This window comes from Channa argus, chromosome 6 (assembly GCF_033026475.1).
Source record: "Channa argus isolate prfri chromosome 6, Channa argus male v1.0, whole genome shotgun sequence".
Classification (NCBI taxonomy): domain Eukaryota; kingdom Metazoa; phylum Chordata; class Actinopteri; order Anabantiformes; family Channidae; genus Channa; species Channa argus.
The window spans coordinates 10,370,689-10,392,935 of NC_090202.1; the positions used below are offsets into that span (position 1 = coordinate 10,370,689).

At 39.8% G+C, this 22,247-nt stretch overlaps 1 protein-coding gene across 9 annotated transcripts in view; it reads right to left on the reverse strand.

Moving 5' to 3' along the window:
* The window catches only part of dock10 (dedicator of cytokinesis 10), a 55,919-nt gene that overhangs the window by 4,833 nt on the left and 28,839 nt on the right, over positions 1-22,247 (reverse strand). For 4 of the 9 annotated variants that reach the window (XM_067507364.1, XM_067507369.1, XM_067507371.1 and 1 more), the window contains exons 5-48: positions 22,035-22,107; positions 21,614-21,754; positions 21,159-21,293; positions 19,886-20,072; positions 19,103-19,188; positions 18,715-18,798; positions 18,467-18,625; positions 17,983-18,231; positions 17,783-17,905; positions 17,184-17,266; positions 16,957-17,079; positions 16,773-16,852; positions 16,464-16,651; positions 16,244-16,309; positions 16,022-16,114; positions 15,715-15,838; positions 15,495-15,616; positions 15,230-15,313; positions 14,089-14,181; positions 13,792-13,910; positions 13,465-13,534; positions 12,212-12,325; positions 12,020-12,091; positions 11,723-11,869; positions 11,344-11,427; positions 11,140-11,236; positions 10,949-10,981; positions 10,510-10,688; positions 9,545-9,661; positions 9,160-9,274; positions 8,937-9,058; positions 8,286-8,400; positions 7,965-8,031; positions 6,322-6,369; positions 4,013-4,114; positions 3,399-3,511; positions 3,152-3,267; positions 2,398-2,535; positions 2,120-2,302; positions 1,921-2,031; positions 1,588-1,803; positions 1,420-1,477; positions 702-803; positions 6-112 (exon numbers count right to left, since the gene is read on the reverse strand). In XM_067507364.1, coding sequence (XP_067363465.1) covers positions 6-112; positions 702-803; positions 1,420-1,477; positions 1,588-1,803; positions 1,921-2,031; positions 2,120-2,302; positions 2,398-2,535; positions 3,152-3,267; positions 3,399-3,511; positions 4,013-4,114; positions 6,322-6,369; positions 7,965-8,031; positions 8,286-8,400; positions 8,937-9,058; positions 9,160-9,274; positions 9,545-9,661; positions 10,510-10,688; positions 10,949-10,981; positions 11,140-11,236; positions 11,344-11,427; positions 11,723-11,869; positions 12,020-12,091; positions 12,212-12,325; positions 13,465-13,534; positions 13,792-13,910; positions 14,089-14,181; positions 15,230-15,313; positions 15,495-15,616; positions 15,715-15,838; positions 16,022-16,114; positions 16,244-16,309; positions 16,464-16,651; positions 16,773-16,852; positions 16,957-17,079; positions 17,184-17,266; positions 17,783-17,905; positions 17,983-18,231; positions 18,467-18,625; positions 18,715-18,798; positions 19,103-19,188; positions 19,886-20,072; positions 21,159-21,293; positions 21,614-21,754; positions 22,035-22,107 — 5,038 coding nt within the window. The remainder of the gene's footprint in view (positions 1-5; positions 113-701; positions 804-1,419; positions 1,478-1,587; positions 1,804-1,920; positions 2,032-2,119; positions 2,303-2,397; positions 2,536-3,151; positions 3,268-3,398; positions 3,512-4,012; positions 4,115-6,321; positions 6,370-7,964; positions 8,032-8,285; positions 8,401-8,936; positions 9,059-9,159; positions 9,275-9,544; positions 9,662-10,509; positions 10,689-10,948; positions 10,982-11,139; positions 11,237-11,343; positions 11,428-11,722; positions 11,870-12,019; positions 12,092-12,211; positions 12,326-13,464; positions 13,535-13,791; positions 13,911-14,088; positions 14,182-15,229; positions 15,314-15,494; positions 15,617-15,714; positions 15,839-16,021; positions 16,115-16,243; positions 16,310-16,463; positions 16,652-16,772; positions 16,853-16,956; positions 17,080-17,183; positions 17,267-17,782; positions 17,906-17,982; positions 18,232-18,466; positions 18,626-18,714; positions 18,799-19,102; positions 19,189-19,885; positions 20,073-21,158; positions 21,294-21,613; positions 21,755-22,034; positions 22,108-22,247) is intronic. The other 5 variants (XM_067507365.1, XM_067507366.1, XM_067507373.1 and 2 more) reach the window with 5 other exon arrangements.

Genomic DNA, 22,247 nt, shown 5'->3' on the forward strand with positions numbered 1-22,247 from the left:
CTGACCTCAGTATAGGGCGTGTCTTGGGTACCAGTGTCTTCCTTCATGGCACCCTCCTCCTCGACATTAGGGGTGATGCACATAAATGCTGCCCAGCCCATAGAGAATGAATCTATGATGTCAAATAAATGAACATCAGAACAAGTAATTCAAAATATATGCCTTTACATGCACTATGAAGGTTACAAATTATTGCTGGTGTTATTTTTAGGTTGTAAATGAAAAAAGCATCCAACACATACATTCTTGTATTTAATTACAAGATGTATTTGCCATTTGTACAAAATTTGCAAATGCAAACCAAATTAAAATATCAAATGTGACTGTTTTATATCAAACTGCGTTGACACTGAAAATCGTATTCAGTGAGACTTTACTGAGCAGTGAAACATCGACAGTAAAATGGGATAAACTCTAATTTAGGCAAAAACAGTGGTCTTCAAAACATACTTTATGCCGTAACTACATTGTGTAACAGGCAGTGTAGAAAAAATATGAAGATGTGATACCTCACAACCTGTGGGACACAACCTGTCCCTTAAATCCAAACCATTTCTCTCCAATATGTTGCAAGATGTCTTACTTTAACAAATACTAGTCTACACCCACTCTCTCCTACAGTCTCTCAATCTCTTTCTTCTGAAATCCCAACTCCACCACCCAGCAGCCCCCCCAACCCCCCACCAGGCGCACACACTCACTGTCTTGATCTCGGGAGGTAGTTATTAAGGAGCTACAGTTAAAGACAGGGCTTTCTTCGGGGGATACACTGGACATCCTGGCCTTGTCAGCTCTCCAGTAGCCTGTTTGGTAGGAGGGGAGGAGGAGGTTTACAAAGGTTTACGTCCACTTGCTTTCACCTTTTATGGTCTAGGACAAGGCTCAGAAATCAGCCAAGCTGCGGGATCACTATGCTAGCTGTAGGCATACAAGCTCAGTTCTGAAATGCACACAATAAGATGCAAGGCACATGCAGAAAAAAGATGGACACATGCTGTAGCATAGCTGAAGATACATGCACACATAACAGCATGTGCAGACATCTGTCTCTACTTCTACAAAAAGCTGAATGGTGCTCGAATGCAACACATCTATACTGCTAATTGTGCTCCTGGGTTCATCACTACAATACAAAGCACACTCAATTTAGCAGTGTGCTCATGTTCAGCCATACACATCAATCCTCATGATGATGCTGCATGATGAACCGATGCCTGTTGGCTTCAACAACCAAGTTAGTAGAGGAAAAACAAATGATGGTTGCGTTTGCTTAGAAGTTACCGTGTATGCAACAACAATTTCGTCCCCTGCATATGCACAGGTGTTTGTGCATATGCATACAGACACAAACCATGCTGAAAAAAGCTTGGAAAGTGAAAACAGTAGCAGCAGCAGCAGCAACGGCACGTGGGCACTCACCTCTCCTTTTAAGCGATTCCGCAATCAGGGCTGAGATGTGGATGTAGCACATGGCGGCCTGAGGCAAGCAAATACACATGAACAATCAATTGAAGTTAACCAAGTTAACACCTAAATTTAAAACATTTGTGAAATTTATAGGAAATAGGAAAATATTACATATGTTACCTCTGAGAGATCACCATTGCGGACGTGGATCTTTGCCATGCTCTCCAGCCAGGTGCGGCGAAGCTCAGGCGTGCTGGCGTAGGAGTTTGCCAGGCTGTACTGCAGATCCACCAACATCTCTGGATCCTTCTCGTGCTCCTTCATTTGAGCTGTAGCCATCAGAACTGTCCTGATGCGTTTGGTAAGGTCCTTAACCTCTGCTGGAAATGGAGTGTTCTACACAAAAGACGTTATAAACATTTCTGATTTTAAATAAATAAGGAGAATTAAATACCTCTATTCAGTGTATATACTATACATATAGTTATTTTAAGAAAGTTGTGATGCAAATACCTTTAGTGGAGCATCTCCATTAGCAAAGTTATTGATGATAGCCAGTGACTGCTGAAATCTTGAGCCTCCAATCCCGGCATCTGCTATCAACTGGCTCACTGCCTTAATAACCTGAAGCAGAAAGAAGACTAAGTAATGAGGGAAACATAAACACCAAATACTAAAATTATGTTTATGTACCACATTTGTTCTTCCTGACCTGTAAATGCGAGCGAACTATGCACTTGCCCTTGGTAAAATCAAAGTTTTTCCTCATGAAAAAGTACAGCAGAGCAGCGGCCTCCATTTGGGTGGAGCTGGATCGATGGTTACAGCACTTGAGGATCTCATAGCATAGACAGCCACACAGGTCGGCCTTACCCTGGAAGAACGCATTGGGAAACTACAGAAAGAGAGAAAGATCAAACCACATACAGGGAAAAACAAAGCTGAACCTTTATTAACACATGAAATGTTTTTATAAAATGATTGCTGGACCTTTTGTACAAAGAGCCTGAGTGCAGCAAAGACATGGCGTAGAGTGGTGGTTGACTGGCTGATCTGAAAGAAGAGCAAGTAGGTGTCCAGCACCTTCTTCATTAAAGCGTTCTGTCCATCATCTTGCAGCAGCTGCTTCTGTAGGCAGGACGAAGAAAAAGCATAAATAAAATTAACTCTCAAAGGTTAAACAGAGAATGTTCATTTTTCAAACCAAAAAAATTCATGTTAATGAACACTTTTTAAAAATTCTTCTAGCCACTAGATGGCAGTAGATAATCAACAGCTTGGCTTCAGGTTATGCATAAAATATGTGCATAATTTACACTGCAATGGGTTATCTGGATGTTGAGTCATATAAACTGGACTATTTTTCTTCTTTGCTGAAACCATTTCACTGTTCATCTGATGTTTCATAGATAAGCATAGATAAAAAATTTCCCTGCTCATAGCCATAAGCCAAACTGTAACTTTATAACTAGATTTTCCTAGAGGAGTGCAATAACTACATTTACAGAAGTGCCAGGGGAATATGAGAAAAAAATTGGTGTGACATACTGTACTGTACAACCTTCAAAGTCAAAGTATAAAACAATGCATTTAAATAAATTTGTTTGCAGTTAAATGTCATTGTCATGTGCTAATATCCATAAAACATAGTGAACATGTAAACATTGGAGAGCACACAATTAAAAGAAAACAGATAAACAGTGTCAATAGTATCAGGGATGTAGGTAATGAAAGAGCCACAGACCTTGTGATGGTTAACAAAGAGCTCTAGTACATCCAGCACAGTGAGGGCCACTTCAGTTGATAAGTTCGCCTCAATATCTGTAGGACTCAGTGTATCCCCTTCCTGAATACTCCCATCTGGGAACACAATCACATGTAAGTACTTTGAACTTTAACTTTATATTAATCTCAATGTCACAATGTGTGTGTGTGTGTGTGTTTGTGGGTGTGCATGTTTGTGTGTGTGCGCGCGTGTGTTTATGCGTTACCTGTTTCCAGCATCTGTAGCAGCTTGGGGTTAGTGAGCGCATTCTTGGCCCTGATGATGGGCATAGTTTGAGAGCGAGCGTGGCGGTGACCTTCACCTCCAGATGATGCCATCCTAGAGGCAACAGCAAGAATCAGTCACAATCCAAACGATTTATTTCATGCATAGATAAATAACAATGCTGAAAACTCATCCTTTGGGGAATAACTGTAGCAAATTGGTGCTTAACCAGTTTGAGAAGTTTTGTTTATTTCATTAAGGTGAGTGGATATAAACGACATCCATGTCTCAAGGACTTGCTGTTATTGAGGAGTCTAACAACAAACAAGCAAATCACACAAAGCACTGCAGATATGGGGGGGTCATGCTGACAACACAGTTTCAGTCAATTACATGGGAACACAGTGGTCACATAAATGATGAATATACACATGGCAAGAATGCATTTATCAAAATCAAAGTGTTCACATTGTTGATGTAGGTTGTACCTGTATTTACTGTAAATATTCTGGAGGTTCTTGCTAATGTAACATCCGAGCCACCAGAATCACAAACCTCATTAGCATTATTATCATTTCAGTAACTCTGTAGTCGTGGCTGTTGCAGGGTGATTACCATTGTGGGAAGATGCTTGAGGACTGGGAGGGGTGGTTAGAGCCCTTCAGGGTGCCATTGACCTGGGTGGACTGGGCCAGCTTTACTGCCGCTGCTAGCTTCCTGTTCACGAGCCAATCACATCAAAGCTAGCATTAGTTAGTTTAGTTGAGACCAGCACTATTTTAGTGTTTGACATTGCCATCATTAGTTGAATATATATTAACGGTGTGTGGCATGCTAAAAGTTGCTTAAGCATGCTTGCAATCAATAAAAAAAATCTCATGAATGTAAAAATGTAAAAACTTTGCATTACAGCACTAGTTTTTGCATCTTTGTGACCTTGTTACATATTTCTAGCAACTAGGTCACACTGTAAGCATACAGAATCTCCAATTTGTGATGAGAGTGGCTAGAGTAAGAAAAAAAAGATCAAATGGCTCATATAGAGAGGCAGGTCAGCCAGATGAAAAGGTTAGTGGCAGAGCAGAATCAATGATTTTAGTAGGACACTAGTATAATATTGTAGAAATGTTATACTGACTCTTGGATGAGCGTTAGTGGAAAGTTAATAGAGGCTTTAGGTCAGTGTTAATGTAGAACAGTGGACAGCATGAAAAAAAAAGGTATTGATGTGATGAAGTTGGATGTCGGACAAGCTGCAGCATGAGTCAGTTTAGTAACTCGATTTCAACGAACATGTGTTTAACACACAAATATACTTATGATGCTTAAATTAAGCTAAAAAGGAAACAACACTACAGTGTTTATTAAGGAAAGTCATGCACAGCAAGCAGCAGGGGAGGTCCAGACAGCCATGAAGCAGGGGCACTGAGACCAGGATCAACATGCAACATCAATGAGACAAATGTATAGAAGCATGTACAAACAGCATTATATCAGTACAGAAAGGGTTAATAATGGAATAAAACATCAGTAAACGTGCAGCCACTCTGACAATCTACTAACAAGAGCCGTGTGCATGGGGGAGGAGGGCACGAGGCATGCATGCACTGTGAAGGAGACTACAACAGCAAGGTCGAACATGGAGAAAACATTGCAATATATTATGTGTTTGTATAACCTACTGTAAAAGTGGGCATGTGTTTGGTTTTTTGAGTAAAACATGGCTTAAATTAAGGAAGCAAGGCTCCTTGGACCAACACAGAAAGAAACAGGATATGTTAGAGGAATGTCTTGGATTAGACTTCAGCAAAGCTGGCTAACTTGAAGGATAGGTTAACGAATTCCAAGCCTCAAGTTCCTATGAGCACTAAAATATGTATTGCACACTGTAATCATTCCTTGTGTTTATACTGGCCATGAAGAGATCCCTTCATGAAGCCCATTCAGGGGAAGTGATGGGGGACAAAATAGCTAAGATTATGTTTTAGCTGTGTTGTTTAATTAAATCAAGTGGATATCTTCCAAATTCAAGTATTTTTAGTATTCAATTCACTTCAGAATTGACTGCTGGTGTAATTTATCACTCGTAACATCAGTAGCTGCCCACACTGACTCAGCCAGGGACCAAAGACCTAGCAGAGAAAGACATTGAGACAGACACAGGCATGACTGTGAATCCCGTATGGCCTGGTATAACCGATGAATGTTAAGTAGCTAGCAGTCCCAGACAGGCTGAACAATGTCTGCGAGAACTAGTTAAGCTTCCAGCTATCTTTGTTCAGTGAATGCCTCCACACACAGTAAAGCAGTATTTTCTTGCAGCCTTTTGTTGGCTTACATCTCAGCATCTTATTGCTGAAAGGAAAAAGAGGGCTAATTTAATTAGCTGGGAGGAACCAGAAGATGGAGGAATTTAACAGTGCCAATGGCTCAGCTCCAGTAAGAGCACATGCACGCAGCGCAGAGAGCTCAGCTCAGACACACACACACACACACACACACACACACACACATGATAACAAGCCCCATCCTGTGCTTGCCAAATACTACAGTACAACATCCAGCAGTGATTCTCTCTCAAGATCTGGGAGTTTCACCTCCCCCTTCTCTTTCTTTTTCTACCCTCCTTTACCTCTTCCCCTCTTGAAGCTTATCCCTGAGCGTGCACCCACATACAGAACACATATTAGTATTTCTCCCTGACTGTGTCAGATTCAGTTACTTGTTTGTCTCCGTGTTGTGCTGCATTTTCTTACACGTGTGCATTCATGTGTATGCCATTATGTTTTAGTGGGTGTGTGTGTGTGTGTGGAGGGGGGGTCAACCATTGACTATGTGGTATTTCAGTTTTTATAACTACACTATTATAATGAACAAATCTGAGACCTCTTAGTTAGCGGAAACAGTACAGGTGTCACACTCACCTCGCTATGTGGCGTTTTCCAAGGAACCTGAAGTGCTGGACACACAGCCTGCGGAAAAAAAAAATTCATGGATATGTTTGCTACGGCATGTTTGTTTATGTGTGGTTTTTAACACAGCACTATAACAAATTGCTGTAATTTCTACAGTCAAACTTTACAACAACTTTTTGTTCTGTCATTTTACAAAGTTTAACTGTATATTGCAATGCATCATAGGTAAAAAGCAATTACAGTTGCTAACAGCATTTCACAATAACATTTACAGGCAAGTTGTATCTGGACTGTAGATGATGCACATTACAGCTGAATACTGTTTTAAATTTGAACGAGGAACAAGAGCATTTGATGACTGAAGCAGAGGAGCAACAGTCATTTCTTTGCTGAGAACGAATTTGTCTTATTTGTAAGAGTGACTGTAATTTCCCATTATCTTAACTGAGCTGTTATCACTGCAGAGTGAAGCGGCCAGTTGGTCAGTAACAGGGCAAAGACAGCATCAGGAAAGACTGGTTACACTAATGCTGTTGGTAAATAACTCCAACTCAATCTGAGCTATTAAGTGAATTAACTAGATAAAAGATTGTGAATTGAATTTGGCCTGAAATTGACTTGCTTTAACACTTGTATAAGGTTTGCGCTAACATTTATATATGGCTTGGTGTGTTTATTAAGATATTAAGGAGGCTATCACCAGTTTTAAAGAAGTTATTTTGTTTTAGAATTTCCAACATCTCCACATCAACAACAACAGCAGCAGGAACTAGGTCAACTGCTGAAGGACATTTAAATCTTGACAAAAAAGTTTTAAACTGTAAAAATGTATATTTTAATATATTATTAATATATTTTCAGTAATACGTACTAAAAATGGTATGTTGGTGCAATTGTTTGATACGGCTGTTGTCCTTCCAATCCTTCCTTCCAATTCACTTTTAATAAAGGTTTTTTTTTCAATGTTGATTAAATGTTGGATTGCTTTTGCAGTAAGGTGTCATTGTAAAGGCGGCTGATGTAAAAAGCAAAAATTACCTGTAAAAACATTTAACAACATGTTATTTTGTAAACTTTTAACGACTACTTACTGGCAACTTTCTGTAATTTTAATAGAATACAAGATAAAGTTGTAAACTAGATTACAATTAATTATTGTTTTTCTGTAAGAAAATGTAATTTTAAATACCATGAAACCCTGTAATATACATCCAGTTGTATACTGTAATTATTTTTACATTAATTAAATGCAAATTTTACAAGACTTTGCTGGCAACATTTTTGCCAGGTAATTAGTGTAAATTCTACAGGCAATTCCTTACAGTGAGGGTAAATGGAGTGCATGTGATTAAAGTAAGTTGTACTGATGCTGACAAACGCAGGAAACACAAACAGTTAATTTATTGCACTGTTCAGTCGATATGAAACTCTCATTGGACTTCCCGTCTGTTTTTCTACTCTCTCTCTCTTGCTGTGCCATTACCCTTATCCGTTCCCTTCTGGCTACCTCCCACTTTTTCCTCTTTCTCCCCCTGCCTCTGTCCATGTTTGTCTTAGGAGTGTTTTTTTTTTTTGTTCCTTGTGCACAAGTCTGTAGTCACCTTAGCAAGAGTTGTGGTACTACTCTGCAATGAAAAAATCAGAGAACTTACTCCAGGATGTTAAAGAAGTCTGAGATCTCCTGGTGAATAGCCCGATGCCAGTAGGACACCAGCACATCTATAAACCAGAAAAAAAGACAACATGTAATCCAGTGTACCCATTTATAGGTAATATTTTTACAATGACATGATACTTGCATGACTGAAAAACGACTAAGATCAAATTATAATTACTAAATAATAAAGTGAAGATATATTTGGCAAGAAATATAAAAAAATTTTTTTTAAATCTTCTGAAAATTTGAAAAACACACATGTTGCATAGTAGTGATTATAACAAGCAATAAACAGAGTGAATGAGTCATTTTGTACCTTCGGATATAGTTTTCATGATGTGCAAGAAGCACATGAGCAGGCTGCGGGTCTCTGCTTGGTCCAGCTTGTCACAACGAGAACCATAGGCGATGAGTGACTGGGGCCGAGCAAACTGAAGACAACATCCAGATAAGATACAGTCAAATACTGTATACTGTTGGCATCAGCCAATTTCACTAATTCCCTGTGAAATTTGATTTGAATTTGATTCTAGACAACATGAAGAAGGCTGGCAAATTTTAACCGCGAAATAATAAAGTGGCAGATGGACTTTAGAAGGGTTTAGTATTTTACCCCATTTTTTGGTTCTACTATTAAAGAGATGGCAGGGAGTAAGCACAGGAAGAGGGGAGATGACATCCAACCAAAATCTCAGGGTGGAAATGAAGACTGTACAACTGATCTAAGATCACCAGGACAGTCCAATGCCAGCCTTTCCATTGTTGGTATTACAGCAAAGTCTACTCTAAGATCACTCTACCATAAGTGACCTAAGGTAGAAGCCACAACAAATGGGTTGTCTGCATAATATGCAGTGTGGAAAATATATAAATGATAATGAATAAGATGCACAGTATTTGTCAACTGGCAACGGACACATGATACAGATAGTGTTGTTGTCTTTTCTTAACACTTTACTTATCTTACCTTCTCACATCCATCCATCTTCTCACTGTTCCTGTCACTGTTGCTAGGGTTGGAGTCCACACTGATCAGAGAACCCCGAGATTCAGTCTGGTTACCCATGGCAACTGCCAAGGATGAGAAAGCTGGTGGAGGTGGGGAGGGGGACAGTGAGCATCAGTGTCCTCCTAATTCACACCTTTTTATACATACACAAGAAACAGGCAGAAACATCAGACAGTGCTACCTGTGATGGAGTTGAGTACTTCTTTGGAAAACGAGGCATCCACAGAGTTGCCATGGCGAGAAACAGGAATCCCCCCTCCAGTCACTGCTCCTACACTGAGGTCATCTCGAGAGCCCTGATGCACGCAGGGAAATGAAATAAGAGATTAGGCATAAAGACAACATGTAGAGCACAAAGTTGTACAGACTAGTTTGTTCCATTTCATGTCTTCCCATCCCCATGAATGAAATTATTGAAATTCATTGACTAATTGAACAGTGAAAAATCCAACTGGTGATGTAAGGAAAGAATTTTTGTACAGCAGTACAAATAAAACAGCATTACAACATGACATGCCCAATCAATGCAGTCAATCAGTCATGCACTCATTCATCCTTGTTCTTACGTGGTCACTTGCAGCGATGTAGATGGGGAAGAGGTCCCTTAGGAAGAATCGAGGCATGTTGTCCAGGATCAAACCATACAGAGGCAAGTACAGCGATGCAATTCTTGCCTGCTTCTCCTGGAAAAGCAGTCAATGAAATTAGGACAATTACATTAGTATCATTAAAGGTTAGTTTCTATTGTTACGTATTAATTTGCAAATCAGCACCTTTAAGTATCTAGTAAATCTATTCTTTAATATGTCTGTATGCACGAATGATTTACTGAACAATTACTAAATTGCTACATAGCGGTGCAATATGCCAAAGAGGTGCAAATATAACACAAATAGACACACCATTTGCAGCTATTTTATAGCTCTTTCAGTCTAGATGTCTTGCTCCTGTATACACACAGAAATTGTTGATAGTCAGAGTGCCAAAGCACTAAAGGCTAAAGCAATAAACACTCATGTTTTCAGACCTGTAAGCAACACTTACATTTAAAAATGCATTTACAGTGTGTCCCAGTAGAGTTAATGACTATTTAATCAATGTTGTAGTTACAGTAGGGGGCTTTATTTGATTGTCTGCAGTCTTGAAATACAAATGAAGACAATCAAAAGATGTCTATAGAAAGGTTCCAGTGTGGTGGCATAATATCTATTATATCCTGCCAAGCTAATGTATTCACATTTCTCAGTTTTGCCTTTTATTATCCCTCAGACGCAGTCTCAGTTATGACTACAGCCCTGCTGTTGTGTTGTCGTTGGCAGTTAACACAAGGCAGATTAATGGCTTGATCCAATCCCGACACTTCCCAGCCTTTATTAATACATCCTCACTGTTGCTTGCAGCTGCCATGAACAATCATATGTCAGGGTGTTTGTGATTGTATGATTCACGTTGGAAGAATTTTCACTTGCGAGCTCATGACTCATTGTTCTGCCTTTTAGCTTCTTCCCATATAAACATCTCATGTGTCTACCTTGGTGGCATAGCGTGCATCCAAAGAGTGTTTGGCCATTAGAGTCTTCAGGGTAGCCAAAGCTAGGTGTCTCAGGTCCTGCTCATCCTGGAGTGCCAGCCCCAGTTCCCGAAGCAACAGGCCAGTCAGGAAGTGCTTCCTGCAGAACTCTCCAGTTAGGTTGTACTCAGGCACTGATGCTGAGGGGAGACAGAAAATTAAAAATATAAATGAAATTAGCAACATCTCAATGAAAACGTTTATGTTAATACTTGTTGTCCATCAGAGAGAGAATTATTCCATTTCTAAAGAAACATCTGGTTGCAGTGAGCAAATAATGTGACGAACCAGTCTTCCGAGAATTTCATTATCATCGCACAACTGTAGCAAACACACACACATATGCACACACACACTACAGCATACACAAGATTACAAAGGAATGAGTGCACATATTTACCATGAGTGCTTTGTGGCTCTGGGGATGCATGGTCTGACACATACAAACAGTCAGAGAACATGATAGAAAGAGAGAGACAGAGAGACAGGGTGTTAATAGACAAATGGGAGCGAGTGCTACTTGATGTATGAGTTACCACAATAACACTGGTACCCCTGAGGAACAGTATGGAGTATGGCCTGAGCTCCTACCTGTAATGCGAGCAGATGGTAAGGGCAGGCTGAGAGGGATGTAGTGTTCGTGGTTACACACCTCTCTCAAGAATTCAAATTTCAGCTCACACAAAACCTATTAAGCACATAAAAACACTATTATTTGACTGTATGTGCTTGTCTAACCCAAATTAAAGTTTGTGGGATTAATTTTCATCTTATTGTAGATAAGTTTTGCTTTACCTTGCTGTCAGTAGCAGTGATCATGTTTATGTAGTTGCTAATCAGTTTAAATGTGAAGCCTCTGTCCATTAATGTAAAGCAACGCTGCGAAGAGAGACAGACATCAGACCCAGCATGAGTTAATAAGACAGTGAGAGACAGATCATCTAGCACAGAGGGAGAAATCAATAGACAACAATTGTAAATGGGAGCAATTTTCATTTGTAGGCTGTTAGTCAGTTTCTATTGATCTACGTAAACACATAAACTGGATGTACAGTACTATTTACATCTACTCAAGGTTCACTGGGTCCCAGAGCATCAATACCTTCCTTCTTTAAAAAAAAAAAACAAAAAAAACATTTAAATCCACAACACAAAACTGAAACATGTCTCCCACCTTGATAAAAGCTGCCACAGCTAAATTGGCACTGCGTGTCTCTTCTGCCATGTCTTTGTACTTCCAGAAGATGTGTTCAGACAATGTCTCTACCACGGTCTCCACACGGCTCAGATAGGATGAGGGAAACCGCTGGGATCTAGGAAGCTGCAGGAGCAAGGAGCCAGCATAAAATAATCATCGCCTATGTTCCAGGTCACATACACGAATGCAAAAGGGACTAAAAGGAACGGAGTGGTGAAGAAAACATGATGTTTTCTGGAATGGGAGTTACAAAGTCTAAGCATGTCACCTTACCTTTACCTTATCAGAGTCAACCAAATGTTGTGCCATGGACTTTACAGTCAGATCAAAGAAGAACCAGGAGAACTAAAACCAGGAGAGTCAAAATAAGGTTTGTGCCGAGACTTCTTTTGCTGTAAGAGCTTAAAGAATCATTACTAATTGATCTAGTTATCTATTTAAGAGTAAAGGGAGTGAAAGACTTACCTTCAGGACGTTCCTGACAGCTGCCTGCTCATTGCTCTTCAGGTCAAAGGTCATTCCTTTGGCCAGCTCCTCATGGACTGTCCTGAAGCCGTGAGCCTCTGACTTGAACACATACTACACACAGAGAAAAGTATTCAGAGGAAAAGAGAAGGAATTGAGTTAATTAGAAAAAAATCAAAGGGGAAAATATTATAATAAATAATTGTTTTAAACTATTCAAGCAAAATGCCCAAAATATAACAGTTGCAGGTTTTCAAATGAGAACATTTGCTGTTTTTCCTTGTTTTCTTGTAAACAGTATAATAGCAAATGGAATTTACTTGGACAATGTGTTGGATTAAACAACATATTTATATTCTAGTTCTGCATAATTGTATCAACCATGATACATAATGATATCCTACACAGAGGAGCAGCAAATTCTTTTGACTGAGAATGTGAACTTCAGCTCTGACATTCACTTAAACACACATTCACAACACTGTGCATGCATGTGAACAGAAGCACATACTGTATACAGTTATGAAGCATATAGAACATTTTTCAATTGGTTAGTAAAAAAAACAACATGTGTTTAGTTTTTCTAATACTGCTGCAAAATTCACAATTCTTGCTACAGTAAATCAAACCTCTCCCTATTTCCCTCCTCAGTGAACACACACATGTGAACACACACACACACACTCAGCAGTTTAAAGTGGGCACAGCTACTACTGAACATCATGCCAATCTGCTACCATGGCAACCCCAGTTCTATTAGTGCTGCTAGTCCTCTTTTCTTACCTCCCACTATTCATCTCTGCCACACTACCTCTTCAAGCTCAGTCATTTTCCTTCAGCATGGCCAACATGAAACAGATCTTGTGGTTTCTCCTGCTCTCTTCACTAATTCTCTCACTGATTTCCCCCATAAACAAACATGCCCTGTGTTTCTGATTGAGCAAGCTGAATGTCCCAGTTAGCTTCCCACTCAATCACCCTTTCTTCTTATTCTCTCCCACTTCCTCTGTATGTGTTTGCACAGTGTTCTGGGCATGTGTCCCTAGCCACACTCCTGCTGGCCCAAACACACACAAATACAAACACACACAAACACATAAGTCCCCCCCTCTTTCTCTGAAAATATAATCGTCTGTGCAGTGATTCCACTCCTTCATGGAAAACAACAGCCTTCCATTTTTTCTTTCCTGTGCACATGAACAGACTTTATTCCAAGGATTACTGTAAGCAGACTGCTTTCATTGGTATTGTACCTTGACATAAGAGTGTAGGTATTGAACCAGGTTTTCTTCATGGCACTTTGCAGCAATGTGGAACAGCACTCTATGGACAAAAACCAACAACAAGAGTTTTATATATTACAGCCTTTACTTAAACATATTATATTTTTATTTATTCTCTTCAATAGTTAACAGACCAAATAAAGTCATATTTAAACAATAAGAAGAGCAGGTGGGGTTTTACACTATATTTCAAATACTGTATTTTTCTCACTGTTTTTTCTGTCACATCCACTGAGCCACAACCCCTTACAGTATGTTGCTCCCATTTACCATGGACCCTGTAGTACTGCTGCCTACCTGGTGGTGGCAGTAGTGACTTCATCATTGTCGTTCTCAGTCAGAACCTTGAACAGCTGGTTGAAGAGCACTGGCAGGAATCGGATGATCACTGAGATTTTCTCCATACTGAGGAGACCCTGGAGGAGGGCGGAAAAAAAGTGTAGGAGAAGGAGGAGGTGGAGAAGATTGAGAATGAGTAAGGTGGAAATAAATAACAAAAGTATTAATCATAAAGATCAAAAGCAGAGAAGAAAAAGATGTTTGTGCAAGTCATAATAAATGATAGCTGATGGGATAAAGTGCCTTTTGTCTGACCTTCAGGCAGTTGAGGAAGTTGGAGGTAGGAGCTGCCGAGAGGTCCAGCTCTCTCTTCTGGCACTGCTGGAAGAATCGGTTCAGGTGGGGGTCCTGGCACAGAGAGGCAATTCCATGAAAATCAGCAGATAGAGTCTGCAAAAATACTTAGTGGACCTGTTCCTTTCTAAGTGACAGTTCATCTGAACGATGTAAGTCAGAACTTTTTTTGTCTCAGCTTTCACTCAAGGAGCTGAGATGGTTTTAATACTTTTATAAAGAACAAACAAAAGAAAAATATATACTATACACAATTATTATGCTTATTTATTTCAAACCCTCTTATGCTATATGTTTTTTCAGCCGTCCATTATGGAAAACCGTTTATCCTGTGTAGGGTTGCTTGTGGCCTGGATCCGATTGTCACAGGGAGAGAGGCGGGGTCCACCCTGGACAAGCCTCCAGTCCATCTCAGGGCCAACAGAGAGAGACCCACACAGACAGACAACCATTCAAACTCACATTCACACCTATGGGCAGTTTTAGGGTCACCAATTAACTGTAACAATGACAATTCATTTTAACCTTATACAATACAGAATATATATCTAATTATTAAACTGCGGTTGGTGTATTGCATGTAGAGTATATTTAAGTGGTCTGTAGCAGGACTTTGGTTAATCAAAAAATTGCTGTGCAAAGTTCCAAACATGATATAGCCACAAATAGGGCAAAAGAGTCAATTTCCTTGTTTCAACATTACAAGAAATATCACTCAGCAGTAATGATGATCTGCCCCACATTGCATTCTTTTAACCGCATAGTATTTCAGAAGGCTGTACAATTTGTTTAGTAATAACTGATGTTCATTAAAAAACCATTTTCCCACAGACAGGAAACATTCATTTCAATTCTGTTAGAGGAAGCGGAGATGGAGCAGACTATACTTCCATAATAGCTATGTTAGATAACACAGTAGTTAATGTATAGCGATAGCATATTAATTTAAAGGATAAGCATTTACTTTAAGCTATATCCATTTTCTAAACCCCTTATCTTGTTAAAGGTCATGTGGTACTGTATTCTATCCCAACATTTACTGGACAAGAGCCAGGGCAATCTTTGAACATACTGCCATTAAAACGAAAGGTGATGGTCCTACCTGAGTATATACCGTGGAGATGACATTGGTGGACACTTTAAAGATAGCTTTTCCTCCATCGACCCATTTCACATCTGCTCCATTCTGTAAAGACAATATGAAAAAAACACAAACCAACAACTCAATTTACCCCAATCTTCATCCGATATCCTTCGTCTCTCACTAATTAATCTTTTCATTATTCAGCAGTGTTTGTAATATCTGCACACCCTGCTGTGCCTATCTTTTCTCCTACCCTTCCCTTCCTTCTCTTCCTTCCTCTCACCTTGGTGTTGCTAGCTTCCTTGATGGCCAGATATCCAGCTGGGAGGTTACAGGATACGGGGATGTTGAACTCCTGAGATGACAGTCGACCTTCCTTGAAGAGAGGCAGCCAAGAATAGCCCACTAAAACAAAAGAGCACACGTGTACAAAACAAAGTACGCATTATCTGGAGTAATGAATGGTCCACTGAATTCTGGCTCCAGCACTGCTAAAATCTCACCTGGGGTCTCCAGGGTCTCCTTCCTCTTTGCGTTTGTCTTAGCATTGATGTCACAGGTGACATGGAAAAAGGAGAAAAGAAGGTGGTGCTTTTCATGGAGTTGGGTAGGGAGCTCAATCTTCACCTGAGGACACAGTAGTAAAGCAATTAATTTCCCAGTCATGGGATCAATAAAGTCGTACCTTATGAAACTATGAAAAAAAAAGGAATTGTGCTTAAGCTAAGGCAAATCCACTTTCAGACACTAATGATCCCCATGTATTGACTCATGATGCTCATTCTATTAATTTTCAACATCTGTCCTCACCTCATCATAGAAGTCAGGGCTCTGAGAGTGATGGAGTACTATGGAACAGGCTGCTGTGGTGAAGACTGGACCTCCAGGCTTGCCATAGATGCACTACAAAACCACCAATAGAAAGGGAGCACAAAACAGTACATTTCCCATGATACAGAGCTTGAATGTAGAAAATGGGTTAGTATAAAAAAGATGAATGTGCTATAAAGGTGTTCTTAGACAGCACTCTACCTTTAAAGGTTTGGCAACTTCCTCGTCTGAGCTGCGGAACTCCACGCAGACTGCAAGGTTACGAGCCTGTGAACAAGAGAATCATCGTAATCAAAAGCAATAAGCAATAAAGCATATGAAGTATGGAAATAACATGAGGCATGCTGTACTTAGACATGTTTATAACCTCATCTCAGGCTCCTTTTAAAGTGTGCTTGGTTTCCAAACTTCTGTGACATACCTTGGCAAAGCTTTTCTGGCTGTCATATTTGAGGTGTTTAGGGTAGACGTAGATGTGGTTCTTGTAGACACGGTGTGGCTGTGTGAACTTGGTGGTGTCCTGGACAAACTCCTCCACCTCTACTGTAGGTTGGTGCTTGCTGAGCTCCTCAAAGGGCTTGACGGGTACATAGGACGATGTCACACAGTCTAAAATTACAGAAAAGAGAGTGTAAAGCACACTACAGAGTAGAGCAGTAGAAGGGTGAAGAAGGTAGAGAGGCAGCATACTGAAGACAGAGGGGAACTGTTGACTGAAAGGTAAACTTACTGGGATGCTCCATTGGGATATAGTCCACTGTAATGTCCAGGGTCCCGGGAATAGTCTGCAATTTGCTGGTCTTCTCAGCTCTGCAGACACCAAGGTTAGAATAAAGAGTTGTAAGATCCATCTTGTCTCAGGGAAGTTTACAGTTGGTGACCCACTTTAAAGTGAAGAGTAGAGTCTACCTTACCTTCTGTACTCAGCCACCAGTTTAATCAGGTCATCTGTGGAAATTTTGTTGCTCTCTTGTTTGAAAAGAGGTGAAAAACGAGACTCTCGATCCAGTGCTCCGTGGTTGTCTTTAAAAACCGGCCTATTATAAATAGAAAAATACACAAGTACTTTGATTCAAAACTAGAGCTTGTAAAGAGAACATGGTTTCTACCTTTTAATAGAATACTTTTTAATGGCACTGACCTGACAGACCAAGCAAATGGCATTCTGTACTTTCCAAGTTTACTGCAAAACTGTTTGTTGGATTTCAAAATCTTCTGAACAGTCTGCAACACAGAAATAAACAGACGACATTGTCTAAATATAATGGGATGTGATCAGCACTATATTTTATTTGACCTAGACAACAAGGACCTAAATGAGAGGTTGTTTCATATAGAAACTTTGGCTGCAGGTTGAATGTCTGGTAATTCAATTAGACATTAAAACAGGGACCACATGGAGCACTGCCAGTGGGAAAGCCAGGAAATGTGTTGGACAGGATCTGGGGAAAAGCTAATTTCTGAAATATCCAACCCGAACCTGGCATCAGTGATAAACTCCGGCCTTATAGGAAACTCGCTGTCTGAATATCATGCATTCAACTATTTGAATAGATCAAACTATTTCCCTTGTAATAAACACCCTAACAACATGCTTCATGAGCTACTTTTGCCAGCTTGTTCCAAGAGACAAACCAATATAAAAGTTCAGCTCAAGAGAGAAAATGAATCCAGATGAAATTTGCTGACATTAAGCAGATGTAAATATCGACCAAATTATGAGAAAATAACTTTTTTCACCTTGCTTGAGTCTGTGTTCTTGATATAAGGTTCCGTCCCACAAGCAATATTTCCCATCAGCACTTTTTCCACTCTCGCCACCATCACTATGTCAGTGTGGGGATTGGTCACTGAGAAGATGGCCTGTGGAGATGCCATTATATTAGAGACATTCAACATGGAAAGGGATGGAACACAAAGTAGGAGTAATATTTTTCTACCTGTTTAGGAAAGCAAAGCCAGTGCTCCAGATCTGGGCTGAGGTAACAGTCTCCTGGCTTCTTCTCAGCGGGAGAGCAGAGGCCATTTTCCTGAGCTCCAACACCGGTCCCCGAACCCCCTGTCCCATTACTGCAGCCACCCAGCATCTGGCGCACCGCCTCGTGGTTGAGGTCTAAGTGGAAATCTGCAGACACCTTCCTTCCTTCTCGTACATCCAGCAGAGCGAGCGACACGAAGAAGGGTTCAATCTAGTGGAGCAGATTCAGCTCAGTCACTTCCTGCACTTCTTAGCACTATGCTAAATGGCTACTTTTATATCAAGAGGTTTGAAGATATCTTGAATATCCATAAAATGTTAATGACTAGAAAAAGCTTTTAGCATCTATAGATTTGAGTGCTACCACTTATTTCAAAGCCACACATCAGTGCAAAATTCAAAGCGGAGGAAAGTTTAAAAACGTCAAGTGTGTTTGTACGCCTCACATTGGTGACAGGTCCAGTTTCATTCTCACTGATGCAGCCCTGTAGCATGAGGTTGAGCGATCGACAGGTGACCATTAATCTTCTGCCTAGCTTCTCTTCAAATGGACGCACCGGCGTGTTTTCAGCTGATGAATGCTCAGATCGTGGGCTCCTAAGCACCTGTGTGTGGAGAAAAACTTGTTTGTTACTTGGAGGCATACTTTCCCTAATTTACTCTGATATGTGCAGTCAAATCATATCGTACTTACAGGAGTGTCAGGGTCGAGAGAGAACAGATTCAGCCGCTCTTCCCTTCTGGCAGAGCGTATTCTGTCATCTGTTTCTGAGATATACTGTAATGGCAAGAAAAACAGAAGGAGACAGTCAGAAAACAACTCAATGGAAATAATAACAAGCCTTGTGTCAATTATGATTTCAGGTTTTACAGTTTTTGCTTTGCTTTTTCAGTGAAAACCAGAACTTGCACAGGTTAGACAAAGCTCCGAATTCCCTTGAAAGTTCATGTGTCATGTCTTTGGCTGCTGTCATACGCTGGGCATAAACATATATCTATAAAGAATATTGTTAAATGTAGACAGCAGTAACAATATTATGAGTAATAATGTTTAAAAAGGGAGAACTGCCTGCGTAGCTGACCTTTGCTAGCTCTGGATTGATGCCGTTCTCTGTAGTATTTTCATTCTCCTGCAAACAGCAGTCAGTCACCGACAGGTCCAACACTTCTGGAGAGAGAACAAACATATTTAGGAATCCTAATACTGACTTCTATTTATGAGACATTTACATTTTCTAAATTGGTTTCAAAAACACTAAATACTAAACACTAAAGTCTACTACTACACGAAAGTCAGCAGACATAGGTCCATCTCAGAAATCTGTGTAGACCACAGAGCCATAACAGCTGAGGGTCTGTCAGTGTGAGCCACTATATGTTGCAGGCTGTGGCTCAATGTCCAGCAACTCACTCAGTTGGCACAAAAGGTTGAGTTTTATTAATTTAACTTGCATGTAAAGATTTTACAACAAGGTGTGGTGTATTAAACCAAGATGCAGTCACTAGTTGGTGTTCACACTCCCTTCCTGACAAAGATTTTATGGACTATGTTTCAACCTAGCAGAAATTCCTCATTAAGGTCAGGGCAAGATGGCACGCATAATGTAGTTAGAGAGAGTCAGGTTAAATCTTTGCTGACACAGGCACTAAAATCCTTCCTCTTAAGGGCATCTTGATTTATACATGTGTTGAAATTATGGTAAAATGTCCTCTTAGTCTCTCTTTTAATACCCTTTTCTCCTCTAAATTATCATTTGTGCTTTAATAGCCTTCTGTCCATTCAAAATATATTTAATCCCCTCTTTCTATTCCTGTTGTAGGTATGCTTTGTGTATTCCTAAATACGAGAACAGAACCAGCCTCACCCTGCCGATGCTCTGTGAGGTCCAGACTCTTGCGGTCCGGGGCAGGCCCGTCATGGGGAGTGATTTGTAAGATGCGGGTCAAAGTGCTAATCCATTCCTCCATGTCCTGCTCACTCTCTGCAGCCAAAACGAAGTACGTAACCTCATTCATCTTTAGCTCAAAGGCGTGTTTCCTAAGGCGGTTATTCTTTAGGGGGATGAATGGAAAGATAGATGGGATAATGTGGTTACAAAACAAAACCAGAGCTTAGTTTGGTTTTAGGAAAATTTCACTTATTCTTACACACACAGTTTTAGTTGTGGGATATCCTATGTACAGTGTCAAATAGCGTTCTCTAAAAATACTTAAAATATCATAGACCCCACTGCTAACAACAACCCTTTTTTTCATGACGACATATTAAATGGTAACAATAAAATGGCGGCTTAGCAAATAAATTGCAAAATACAGTATATACAGCTGCCTGTCAACTCTATGAGTTTGAATTTACTTTATTCAAAATTCATCTTCAGATAAATTATGAAAACCTGGACTGTTTCTTACTGTACTAAACTACTGTAATAAACTACTGTATTCTACTATTGTAAATACTGTATGACAAAGATTCACACGGAAACAGCAGAGAATAAAAACAGAATAAAGCTAAAAGCTATTGTCATTGTCCGTGTACGAAAGCAGATGCTGCAACTTCCAAACCCACAAATTTTAATATACATCCTGCAATGGTCATAAACCAAGCCAGAAAACTGTCTTTCAACATCATGCAAAAGCTCAATTGTCATCCTTTAGTTTGCTCATATTCTGCTATTCCCTTCAAAGCAATAGAATAATTTCTTTTTTTTTTAGGGACATATTTTGTTATTTGCCCTACTTCATGTAATATGAGCCACATTGTCCAACTATAAAACACGGTGTCTCTTCCAAATATATAACACTTGCACAGTTAAAGAAAAACCCTTTTAATTTAATCCGGCTACTAAGATTTTCTACATAATAATGCTCTGACAATATTTGGGTTTAAGAGAGCTAACAATAGATGAACAAATGTGATGCTAGGTGGAAATATAAAACACAGCAGAAGTATGTTTTTTTTCTGTGCTGTTCTTTGTATGCAGCACTATCTTGTCTTGGTGCTGGGGAAGAAAGCCTCAAAAAGTCTGGCTAAGGCATTTAATCATAGGCTTACATAACTAAATATTTGTATATATGTATGATATAATGTATAGTATATGCTCTACATCATGTACTGTACAGTAAGACCGCAAAACCCACCTGCACCACACCAGTGCATGAGTCAAGAAAGATGCACCCTTTGGGTTCCTTAGAAATCTTCTCATCTTTGTAGAAGTTCATGATGTAAGAGTTGTCTGTCAGCTGAGTGAGCTGGAAATACCTTCTCTTGAATGACTGAAACAACAGAAATAAGGTTCAGATAACCAAGCTTAGGGAGCAAATCTTAAAGAATAAGTAATGAACTAAATTTGAGATTAACTACAAATAATAATGTAGACAGTGATGTATTGATGATTCTCCTATACATATAATACTGGGCAAAAAGATGGCATCATGTGTGTTCACCATCTTAAGTTCAACTGATTTTTTTCCAGTTACTGTAAGAGAGAAACCTGAAAGACTTTAGCTAAATACAGGGCCAATCTTAGGAAGGGTAAAACCAATGTGTACATGTGTATGTGTATAAAAAAGGAGAACATCAGACATTTCCTCACCCGAACAGTGATACTATTGTTGACAGTACTGTTGAAGTTCCCTTTGTAAAGCCATCCTGACCGAAACACACCGATTCCCCCTCCGCCACCCCCACTTCCTCCTCCCCCTCCTCCTTTGGATGAGGACAGGGAGGTGGTGTCCTGTAAAATATGATCAGATATAGACATATTAGGTTTCCATTCATTCCTGTAATACACAGGAAAAAAACATTGGTAGAGAAAAGGACACTTTAATGGCCATCTAAGGATGTTCATAAACAATGTCCTACTGACTCGCGATGCACTCACTGCATTTGCAAAGTATATTTTACCAGCTTTATAGCTGGGATAAACTAATTTGAACACAAAGCCCAGGATGTGTCCAGCATGCAATGCGTTCACTTAAAAAGCATTTGATGGTCAGAAGATGGTCATTACTGACCTCGTCTTTGTCCACATCCTCATAGTCAATCTCAAAAGAATGGGATGGCAGCTTTTCTGCTTTGTACAGTTTCCTGTAAATAATTCGAAGAAAACAGCAAGATCTTGAGAAAATGTGGTTTTCTTATAATGAAATATGCTAATGAAAACAGACAAATGAAGGAATTTGATGAGTTCACTCTATTTGACTGCTACAGAGGACACTGGGTGGCTG